Source organism: Tetrao urogallus, assembly GCF_951394365.1.
Source record: "Tetrao urogallus genome assembly, chromosome: 8".
NCBI classification, from domain to species: domain Eukaryota; kingdom Metazoa; phylum Chordata; class Aves; order Galliformes; family Phasianidae; genus Tetrao; species Tetrao urogallus.
In genome coordinates, this window is record NC_136821.1 from 34,641,622 (window position 1) to 34,653,769 (window position 12,148).

Genomic DNA, 12,148 nt, shown 5'->3' on the forward strand with positions numbered 1-12,148 from the left:
TCCATTTTGCCTTATTAATTTGAACAAGGATTTTAAAGACAAAGCCCATCAAGCATTAGATAAGCATTTTAAGTTAATGGACCATGTAGTCCTATTTTCCCAGAAACTCAAGAATCTTCCTATTATGCCCTATTTTCACAGCAACATCAATTATTAATATGTATACTTTTGCTGACAGAGGACCACACTAAAAATGTGAGTTTCGTTATCCAGTTCTGGGTCATTAACTGTGAAAAGCTTGTAAATATAATGGTTTATTCACATGGGAAGCCTTCATTAAGATGCATTATTCTACAACTGATGTGGCAGCACTGCATTATCAAGTTCACTGTCTCCATCTAATATTTGTAATTTGTTTCTAAATGAGTCGCTGTTTGCAGGGCAAGTTAACGAATTTGAATTTCACATGGCCAAAGAAATTTCTTAAAGATGGGAAAATACTTCTTCCCCCAAGGAAAAGCTATTTATTAGTGTCTTACTATAGAATGCCTCCCTTTGATTCAGAAGCAGAAACATTAGAGGCGCTGAGAGAAGCGATGTTAGAAATAAATTGCCTTTTGTCTTCCTTAACGTTCACATTAAGTAGAGAGAGCTGCAAAGTTGCTCTCATCAAATTGTCTCATTACAACACTTCAGAATTCCAGATCAAGTATGTGGGCACATGGAGAGTGGGTCTGCAATGCTGCAAGGCACAGGTCAGAGACTGGTCAGCAGGAAAACACTCCTGATGGAGCTGTTGGAGCCGTCCTTTTGCACTGACCACCTGTCTTGGCACAGCTTCTGCCCTTTCAGTACCTATTTCTTCCATTATTGGATGGACCAATGTTTTTCAGATATACTTCCTTCTGAAGTCTGCTCCTTGACGAGAGAACACAGTGCCCCCCCTTTTGCAGTTGCCTCCTCGCAACTGGGCAGGAGTTTAGGGTGACGTATACTTTTGTGATCAGCACAAGAACTGTGGTGAAAAGAAAGCAAGCTTAGCACATTTTCCTTCTTTAACTGCAAAGCAAGAAAATGGAAACTGTGTTTTCTCATACATAAGCTCCCGGATGGGCTTGGTTTTCTTTCCTTGGTTTGAGTCTATCTGACAACAGAAAAAAAGCTTTTCTATGAAAACGCGCTGCAAATGCACAACAGATGGCAGAGAACTGACAGCTAAAACAATGGTACAATTACATCATTTTAAAACTGATATCATCTGGACATCTTGTTATATCTCTTCAGCCGCTCCTGCAGCTGGAGTCTCTATTTTTAGGTGATATCATTCAATTCACTCCAATTTTATCTATTTCACCTTCTGGTTAGAATGTAGGTAATAGTCTAACGCTGATTCAGTTTCTTGGTCTTCCACACCCTGATGTAATCTTGGATCAGTTCTTACAGGTCAAGGAAGCAGTTTTTAAGACATTACCAATTTTACTTCCTAGGCCACGTGTACGTAAGTTCTTTTGATGTTTCCTCACGTGTCAACGCCTTTCTCCTCCTGTTACTAAATGAAAATGATACTTTTCCTGTCCCCGTTTTCTGTCAGTTCTTCAGTCCATTTTCATACCCCACCAGCTGGAGTTTGCTTGGGAAGATCCGGAGAGACACCAAGTTTGTTGGCATAACTCATTGATTTCAAAGTAACTGAAGGAAGAGTCAGACCAGTTGAATGTTCACCTGTAAAGCTGCCCTTAAAATCAGATAGCTGTAGCATGATTTCCTCACAGCTGTTCAGTGCTTTCCTCCTCCTTCCCTAGAAAGGAAACCAGCTCTTGGTTCTTTACATGCGCAGGCCTCCCATTCTCCACTCGTAAGCACAGTGCACTGCATGTGTTCTCCATTACACCACCATGAATCCTTCAGGACTCATTTGTCATGACCAGATCTGCTCTTCTTTCCATGCTCTCCCTCATCCATCTGACTCAGTGTGTGCTATTTCCAGAGCTTTGCACCAAGGGAGGACCCCCATTGGGCAACTGGATGTCCATCGCTAGGCCTACTTCAAATGGTGCCATCTGTTATGGACGTCTCTCTCTATCATTACTCACAACAGCTCGCCTGCCAGAACTGATTCCCACTCAGATCAAGTGTCTTTTTGTACCTGCCATCTCTCACTATCTTGTTGGCTCCTTTCCATAGCCTCCTCCCCATGAACCCAGCTTAGATAAATTCCACTCTCCCAGCAATGGAAGCAATCAAGCAGCAGCACATTTCACATCAGAAGCAGCCTTTTTGTCCATGTAAATAAGCGAGCAGTGAGCATACCCTAATTTAGAAAATACTAACAACAGGGAAGGAATAGGACTGGAAGAAAGAACGGTTGAATGAGAATGAGGCTATATCAATCCTCCTGTTCTTTAATGAGTTATTGAAGATGGTTAGCTGGACTCTCATTGATAGAAGTGGTTTAGTTTGCCTTATAATAGCAAAACAAAGCAAGGAAAAGAAAAAGATGAAGGGCAAATACAACAGAGCATCTCTTCATAAGCCATTCTGGAAAGGTAGAGGCCTTGCATGGATTTTGGAGACTAGAGCATGTGCTGTAGCTCTGTTGCCATCAGCATCTGAGTCAGCTGGTTTAGAGTTAGCTGGACTGTGTCCACACCAGCTTCGTGACTTCGGACTCAAGCGTAGGTGTGGTCTGTATTAGTTTACTGGGAGATAAGAATCCCCTGCTTCTGGTCTTGCTCACATAGGTATGTTCTTGCCAATTTGAATAGTTCTTACCTCATCTAACATTGGCACTGATGAAAGACACGTGGGCAGTAAACTTGCAGTGATGAGCAGCTAGCCATCAAAGGCTCCCTCTGGGCTGACTGGAGAGCAGCTGAGAAGAGAAGCTGAGTGAAGAAGAGGCTCAGAGGTGGATGAAAACAGATGCTCTCCTGTCTGTGCTGCTGCACGACTGTCCTGCTCAGCACATTGTTCCATGCTTGCCCACCGCTTCCCTTGCGACGGCTCTGGCTCTCAGCTGCCTCCTTGGTTGACTGATTCACCTCATTATAATGAGAGAGAATTAACCTGGGGGAGAGAAAAGATAAAGGAGATTATTTCCTATTTCTTAGAGAGCTGGTCTGGTTCACTGCAAGGTCAGCGGAGTGCCAGAGCCCAAAAAGGAGAAGGCAAGGGCCACACAGCCAGCAGACGGGGGGGAAGGGGAACTGGCCCTTTTCAGGGCCAATCAGCTGTTCAAGCAATGAACCATCTCATGAAAATTCACCCTGAAGAGGTCACATAACTCATGCAGAGAAGCCCGTCTTTCTCTACCACCTGCAAGTCAGCCTAAAGCTGAGGATACCCTTGTGCCTCTTGCACTGAGTTGCCTCCACCTGATCACTGGTTCTGTTTCTTCCAGCCTCCCAAAGGAGATAGGACAGGATAGGATCACTGAGCACACCTCCAGCATTCATCACAGCTACCTGTGCTCATGGAAATACTGAGTCCCTTTCTTCCATTCCCAGATTTCTTTCCCTTATCCACGTTCTTCTCACACGCCTTCCGCAGGAAATGCTGGAAAACATACTTCTAAATAAACAGCCTTTCCCTCCACTTTCCCCAGCGAGCAGCTAGTTAGAAAAAAACAGTAGGTTGTCTGAGCATAACACAGTGTCTGTTCAGACTGTGCCATAGCAGTGCAGAAAGACATGCAATAGCTGTGTTGGCTTTAGCTGGCTCATCTCTTCATTAGCAGCTTTGGGACCTCTGGGCCATAGCACTCTGCTGGGAATGCACAGTTCCTTAAGCATTACACCAGTGAAGCTAAAAGTTGAGCGTGGAACTATGGAAGGGAAGTGAATCTTGCTTCTAAATTATAATCTAGAAAGCAAGCCCTATGGGTCCGCTTTGCTAGAGCTGGCTGTTCAGAAGTTCATTTAACGTTGCAAGTAAAATACAAATCAGTAGTGCTCACAGTAGCTGTGCTGTCCTTTCAAAGAGCTGCTGTTGAAAGGGAAGAATTGGAAACACTTGATGGCTATAGAAAGTGACAAATGAGTGAAGATAACATCTCAGGGTGAGAGGCAAACATCTTCGGGTCATATATTCAGACAGAGAGCAAGTGCAGCTGCCGTTCTGAAGCGTGCTGCTCTTCTTGTTTCCGTCTAAATATTTTCTCAGAGATGGCCTTGACCAATTCCTTTTCCACACACTGCAGATGCAGGGAAGGCAGTAAATTGCTTTCCTGAACGGGGCCTCTAACGCTTTCTTTGGACGGTGTGCAAACCCGCTGTATACTTTCTGAAACCAAATTTGCTTGGCACTCGTTAGTGATTTTTGGAAGCTGGTTGAAGCATGGAAAAACACCGAATAACCGATCTTAATTGTAAGCAGGCCAAACCTTTGATAGAAGCTTTCTTGTCTTTGCGGGAGTCCTCTGGAATTAGGACTTGCAGCACAGTAGAAAACACATTTCCAGAGTCAGAGTGAGGAGAAAGTGTTACTGAGTCAGTCTGAGATCTGTTGAGTTAAAGACACGCTCTGAAGGTGGGAAGCCAGGACAGAAATGCAGACGTGGGCTTTTGTTCACATCTGCTGCCACCTATACGTGAGCCACAGCCTTTGAAGAGGACAGAACACAGCGTCACAAGAACAGCTTATCACATTTTCTCCTCTTTCCCATTCTTCAGTTGGGCACACACACTGTCTTATAACATCAGTCCACCCTGGGTAAGTGGGAATTATTTTGTTCTGGAATTACTGAAAAACTCAAAGCTAATTTATGTTGTTAAAAAAAATATCCACTTCTCTTTACCTTCCAAGGTGAGAATGGCTCATAAAACACTGGGAATACATTAACTTTATCAACCATTGCAAACTGAAAACTGCAAAGTTTCGGGCCACCCACACAGATGGTATTTTTCATGCTTCTGTATTTGCATACCAGAGAGACTTTCATTTTTATCTCTCTTAAAGCACACATGTAAAATCAATCACGGAGCAGAAATTATTATTGTAAGGCTGGTTTAGAAGTCCTTCTTGCCAAGGTTATCAAATCATGGGAAACTTGGGGAGCCATGATTTTTATTGCAGCATTTGGGAGGCTGTTTATTCTTTTTGTGTTGTTTGTTTGTTCCTCAAAGGAAGTTGATTTCCTAAAGGAATATTATCAGCTGCAACAAAATACCAGGAAACCGATGACCAAGCATATGAAACTTTAAGTGAACAAATTAAAAACAATACCGGCTAATTAAAAAGTACCACTGGGAAGTCCAAACATTTGAAAACTCAATTAAAAACCTCTGGCACCCTTCTGACACGGATAAAGCTGGCATTTGCAGAACAGCAGCTTTCTCACCTGTCTCATTGAGATACCGGGATCCCACAGCTGAAAGGGCTGTTTTTGTACATTGCAACGTTGTTAATTAATGCTGAAACACTAACAATAGGCCATTGTGTGCATCCAGGCACTTCTTATGAGAGCAGGGCTTTTTCCTGCCTTCCCGTAAATGAATTCAGTCCTAAGCTCAGAATCACTGTCAACCTGGCATTCTGGTGTGTATTAAGTTTCTTCTCACCGCACCTTTTCTTTTCTCCTCTCGTTTTCAGAGCTTCCCTCCTCACTTGAGGGCCCTTCACAGTACCCCACAGATGCACACCAAGCAAGAAGATGCCCTGCAAGGTGAGGTCCAGGGGAGACACGAGGAGGAATTCATCAAGGATCAGCTGCGAGAAACAGAGGGGCTCGACATCAGGGAAACCCTCCAGGATCAGATCGGCCAGTGCTTCATCGAGTGTCGGTGAGCAGAGATAAACACTCAGCCCTCAAGGACACCATTTGCTCCAGGGAGCATGGTTGTATCATTCTTACAGGCTGCACAAATCCATTTTACAGCAGTGATCTTTGTTCTGCTGCAAGCAGCGCCTGCAGAACTGAGATCCTGAGCAGCAGGGCTCGTAAGTGGGGAAACCAGACCAGTGTGCAACTCCTCACACAGTCTAGCTTTGTAATTATATGAAGCATGTATACAGTTTAGGCACACTGGCTTTTTACATAAAGTTTCACTGATAATGCAGTCTGCCATGACACAAATACAATTCTTTGTATAGCAAATCACGTATGCTGCAGCCCAGGTGCCTGCTGTCAGCATTATCAAGCATCCTGTGCCAACCTGAAGGACCTTTGTAATTGAGGCCTGACCTCAAAGACGCTCCCCCAAACGAAGCTTGATTTAGCAGTGCTGCTGATCTCAGTGAAACTTCATGTCTCAGCAGAGTTAGGCACATACTTACACCTTTCTACACCGAGTGCTGACACCTACGGTTTCTCAGGAAGTTTACTTTAGCTGAAGTTGGAGATGGGCAGCTTTAATAGGGCAGTACTGTAAGGCCTTGTGCTAAGGAATATAGACTGTTTTTATGATGCAAGTAATTTTCTCTAGGATTTATACCATCCAATGGGTCACTATGTATGCGCAAATTGAGAAGCAGGGCCCCAAATTTCAAGGATAAACCTCTTTAAAGACAGTTAAAAGATATTAAAAGTAAAATCCTCCCTATTAAGACAGTAACAGCAAACGATGCCAGAGAGCCTAACCAATCCAGACAGTCATTTGGAGGAAGCTGAAGCAAATGCTAGATGGAGGGAGACAGTGAGGAATGACTGAAAGAGCTGTTCATCAAAAATAGGTGCACCTGTGGAATACTCCCAAGATGTAAGATGGAGTTTGCATGCTGATCCTTCTTATTCAGTAAGTCTTACAGGCAAAGTGGGACCCTGTTGTTAAATTTATATCCCAGATGCACCCAGGGGCTCAACTTCAGATGAGGCTTCAAGACTGTAGGAGGACATAGTCAGTATCCCAGCATATAAATACATGATTAAAGGAGTTCTTTAACTACCCTGTAGGTTGTCTGGTCTGATCTAGTCAGGTTCAGTAGTCCTGAATCTCATCTAGACTTGAAAATTAACAAAGATTAAAGCTGGTGTTTAAATACAAGCACCACATTAACTGCTCTTGGATAGCTTTATGGGTATGCTTTTCCAGAGCAAGTGATCCTATTAAATGGGATTAAGATACACAGGCATGCAGAGTTAATCAGTGACAGTGCTGCTTGTACACAAGCCTTTAGACAGGCAAGTTGTTCTACTGCAACTGGGCAAGGCTGAGAAAACAACTCCCCTTCAGTCCTGCATTATGACCACAGTCAGAACTGCTCCTCCACCCACCCAAAGCAATCTGCTTGTAAAAATTAACCCAAATCAGATCATTTTAATGGAGCAGAGTTAAAGAGAAGCTGTGTATCCAATTATGGCAATTATGCGGTGTGCTCACATGTGGGGTCAGCTCTGAAGGCACAGGGAGGGTGACAGACCTGTGGCAGTCAGCATGGCATGTTTGATCATAATCCCTGTTACTCTGCTTTTAAATGAGCTGTCCCTCATCTTCTCTAAAAATCAGTAAGGCATTTTTCAGCCAAGACTAGACAGATCTCACTGATAAAATCCACTCTGATGACTTAACAACGTGGCAGATAGAATCCTGCCCCTATTGAAGCCAGTGGGAGAGCTGCCATCAGCTTCAGCAAAGGCTGGACATCGCCCAATATTTCAGTTCATTTGAATTTGGCTGAGTGATGAGGTCTTCCTGGCACAGAGAGAAGTTAGAGAACTGCCTGCTATGAAGCTCCTCTTCATGGGAGGCCTCCATTTAGGTGATCAAAATAGTTCTCCCAGCAGACACGTTTGCTTGCATCCAAAATAGGTAAAAGATCAGCACATGGGAAGCACGTGTGTCACACACAGCCAAGCTTTCAGCATGGTGAATGCCAGAGACACTGCAGAACTAGCAGGACTGGCTGTGACTTGCTCCTGCCTGGCCCAGTGAATGGCAGAACAGATCTGAAGTGTCAAGGTTTACATTAATTATTACCTGCCAGGATGTACTTTGGCTCTCCATTAAGCTAGCCTACAAGATGAACATCTAAATGTAGCTTATAAATTATTCTTTAATGAGGCTTTTTGACAGAGCTTAACATTTTCCATAGTCTATTAAATAAACAGATAGCTAAAAGGGAACAAAGATTCTTTTGAGTGAATTTTGCTGTATGTGCTAGAAAAATAAACCCAAACTCCCATATTTTATCCTTCAAGAGGAAAAGCATGTGATGGGAAATACAATTAGCAGGTGTTGTCTTTCAGCACAACTGCTATCAAGTTACAAAAGCAACGAGCACGTATAAAGTTTCTCCTCTTGTAAGGATGACTGCTATAAATATTTACCACTTGCTTTGCACCAGGGAAAAGGAGCAGAGTCGGACATTTCACAACCCAAGACGGAGTGCAAATACTCCAAAAATTAATAGTTGCTGTGATTAGACACCTCTGAGCCTGGATTTTAATCAAAGGACTCCCACAGACTCTACTCGTTATATTAATAACAGGGGGTTATATTAAAAATACAGCAATTGCATAGCTGGGGCTTTAGTTTCAATTTCCTGCAGTATTGCAGACCAGAAATATTTCTCTCTAATTTCACATTCAGGGTGTTGCACTGCATATGCAAAACCTGTCCTCACTGTCTTCTCCACTGCATCTAACCACAGTCCCCAGGTAACGAATCTTTCTTGGATTCATCTCTATATTAAAAACAGGGGGCGGAGGGAAGAGCACAGAAGGATCCCCTGATTACATGGAAAAAAATGCTGTGGCGTCTTTCTCCAAGAAAAGCCTTTGACAGAAATCAATATGAAGGATCAGAAATCAAGATGAGGTTTTTATTACCAGAGATAGCCTCGAGAATCACAGGGGAGAGCCCAACACGCAGGCTTTGCTGTAATGCATCTTATGCCCTCTAGCTGTAACAAATTACGTCGTGAATTTCTTGCGGGATTTATGCGCCTCTGCTCGGGGCTCTGGGGAGCATTTCATCAGTGGCATCACTGACCTAATAACAGGGGATCTGAGTAATAGCAACTTTTATGTACGTGGCGTGTTATTCCCACAAATTTGGGGATTGGTTTTCTAGAGGAAAGAGGAGGCGAGGGGTAAACACGCTTTCTTAATAGGTTTACACTTTACTGATTAGCTTTGAATGATCTTCTTGCTCTGCCTGCTGACTCGAGCACTGTCAGCAAAGGAATTGGCCGGGCTTCACGGTGACTGAAAGAGACTCTGTCTGAAGCAGGGGGTTCCTGTGCTTTATTTATTCATTTTGAACATTCCTGACAGCCGGCCCGGCCCTTTGATGCAGAGGAAAGGAGAAAGAAATAGGAAGCGATCGTGTTATATTTCCCTTTTTCACAAGGCTGTTTTGTTGAGCTGAATGTGCTGCCAACGGGTCCGTTCACGGGACTCCCCGGGCAGCAGGGGTGAGCAATGAGGAGACAGGAGGAAGATGAATGGAGAGAAAGGTTTTGCTCTGAAACCCCGCATAATGGGGAAAGTATTTGTGTCAGGATCTGCTCGTATCGCATTTCACACCCTGCACGCGCTGCTCCTCGTGAAGTCAATCCTGACGTGTGTGAAAGTTGCCTGGCAATTCATCAGTGCTCAGGTCCTGCCAACAGGACAGAGACAGATCACACCTCAGCTGTGCCAAGCACTGGCCTCACCGCCACGCTCCCTCAGCTCTGGGTTGCAGGAGCTGACGTTGCATCCATCAGCCCTATCTGCCTTATGGTACGTGCATGGCCTTGGCCTGCTAGCAGTGCTTTCCAAGTAACCAATGAGTACGGAACGCAGTCCCAACACAATATGGCAGCAGTTCACAAGCAGCTGTATTGGAAAATTGCTTCACATAACTAGGTTTTGTGTAATGAGCCACAAAGGCAGACAGTTCTTTCAAAGAGCAAGCTCCAGTCTGGAAATCCTTGGAACACAACCAACCAGAGATATCACCAGACCCTTAATCACAGTCTTCTGCCATTATTATGCCCTGCTACTCTTGGAAATGCATTTCCTCCTTCTCTGCCACCTATGCAAAGGCATTTCTCCTGGAGAAACCTACCACAGAATCATGAAGGTTGGACAAGACCTCCAAGATCACCCAGCCCAACTGTCCACCTACCAAGGTTGGACAAGACTTCCAAGATCACCCAATTTAGTTGTCCACCTACCAAATTTGAACAAGACCTCAAAGATCACCCAGCCCAACTGTCCACCTACCATGGATGTTTCCCCACTAAACTGTACCGAAAGCCTGCCCAAAGTGAGTTCTTTAGAGAATGTCACGAAACATGTTGAAGCTGCTTTTGAATCACTCGCCATCTAGCATGCATTGTCTCCTCTCAGCTCTCTCCTTTTGCTCAGAGAGTGAAGACAAGCTCTGAACTGTGAAGATGAATTTCTGAAAAAGAATGGCAGGGGCTTGGCTGCTCCCTTCTGTTCCTATGCTTTGTCTACCTACAGAACTACAGAGACATCAGTGCTACAGTAAGTGGGCCCATTTGCTAAATTTTGGCTTATTACTAAAACTTCTAAGTAGTTCTTACGTCAAGCCTGCTGCAAACAAGAGAGAAGTCTCAGGAAAAGCCAAAAAAAAATGCCCCCCCCCCAAAAAAGCGGCCAAAATCTCTCCTGCAGGAAGTTGATATTTTTGTTGTCTCTACATCAACTAATACAGAATTTCAATTCAATACAATTTGCAGCATATTTCACGTTGGGACAAGACCTATCGTTAACAAATCCTTCAAGCAAGAGATAGAAGAGACACCTGTTTTTTCCATCAGTAACATCTGTTTTCTGACAGAAGTAACAACTTCAGATTTTGCAAAGGCAGTAATCTCTGCTCTGTAATAATTAGTGCCAGTACAAAGTGCTCTCTTCTCCAGTGCCAAAAGGCCATTCTTCAGCAACAGCTTGAATACAACATCAATCTTTCCGGCCATGGCTGAGCCTGCACCCAGATACTTGGCTGTTCTCTGTGTAGACAGCCAAAGCAACCTTCATGATCCAACAGGAGCAAGGCAGCCACGACAGCACATCGCTCAGGCAGCTGAACCTGTCCACCCCACATAAATAATGTGGCAGCTCATCCTTGCTGAGCTCCTTGTTGCAAGCTGCCATCCTGCTATCCAAATCTGAGTGCGTATCTGTGAGAACTAAACTCCTGCCTTTGGGCTCCGGGTGAGGCAACCTCTAGGAGTGATTAATTAACATAATTAGGAGCTGTAAACATTAATGGGTAATGTTCAAGCCTTCTCTGACATGTTCTTAAAGCTTCCACTGTGTTGTTGTCTATTGACTAATTTTGGCACACATCACCCCGGCTGGAGGGGAATGGAATGCAAATGCATCACTGGCTTACCGGAGGAGTACCAGAACAAATAACCCACCAGGTTTCTTTGCACAGAGGGAAAATAAGTTATCATAAACAAGAGGATTGTTTGTGCATGAGGGGGAGAGCAGAGAGTGCGTGCTAAGGATTAAATAGCAGAGGAACAGGATGTCGACAAGGCCAGCGCAGCCCACGGTTCTGCAACCTGTGTTCCCTTTGAGTGGAATCAACTATCCAGATCTGATAGCCATTAATAAAAACAACCCTTGTTCCTTCTCGCTTGTGAGAACTCTGCTTTTAAAAGTGTGATCCCCTCTAATTCCAAAGGAGGGGAGGCAACTGATTAAGTCCATCTGCAGTGAATCTACTTTATTGGATGCCCGTGGATTTACAGGAGGCATGGGACACCTCTGGGAGCTTCTGTGCAGTGGCAGGAGTTGCCTACTTTGGTGCAAGCAAACGATTTACGAGTGCACTGACATTAATGGAGGCGGCTTGACGGCTTTTGGGGGGAACAGGCGGAAGCCCCTGTGTCCGTATATTTCTCATACTTGGTGAAACACAGATAAATCTTGGCGGCGGGTATCTGAAACAGTAAGACCAGTTGAACCCCAATGTCAGGCCTCCAGAGAGGCCTCGATAGTACCGCTAGCTCTGCTTTCTAAATCATCACGAACTCTGAAATACGTCGCCTTCCCTTTCTCATAAGGCTCCTTGAATTTACACTTAAATTTATAATGGTTACCAGATCTACACAGTGATTAAAAACATATGCAAAGGACTCTGCTGCTGTGCCTTAATTCCTCATTTTGTTCAGTGAACTATCAAAAGTTTGCAATGATCAAGGAAGAAAAATAAGATTCTTAAAGCATCTCAGGTACAAGTCAAGTTTCCCAGTCCCAGCATAACAAATCATCCTCATGCCTGTGATTTACTCACCAATGCTGCAC

The 12,148-nt window shown here is 44.2% G+C and overlaps 1 protein-coding gene across 1 annotated transcript in view; it reads left to right on the top strand.

Annotated features, from left to right (window-relative positions):
* Positions 1–12,148, top strand: part of DRC11 (dynein regulatory complex subunit 11) — a gene marked incomplete at both ends in the record, with an annotated part of 122,217 nt that overhangs the window by 54,739 nt on the left and 55,330 nt on the right. The window contains one exon of the mRNA XM_079538896.1: positions 5,530–5,720. Within this exon, the coding sequence (XP_079395022.1) occupies positions 5,530–5,720 (191 nt within the window). The remainder of the gene's footprint in view (positions 1–5,529; positions 5,721–12,148) is intronic.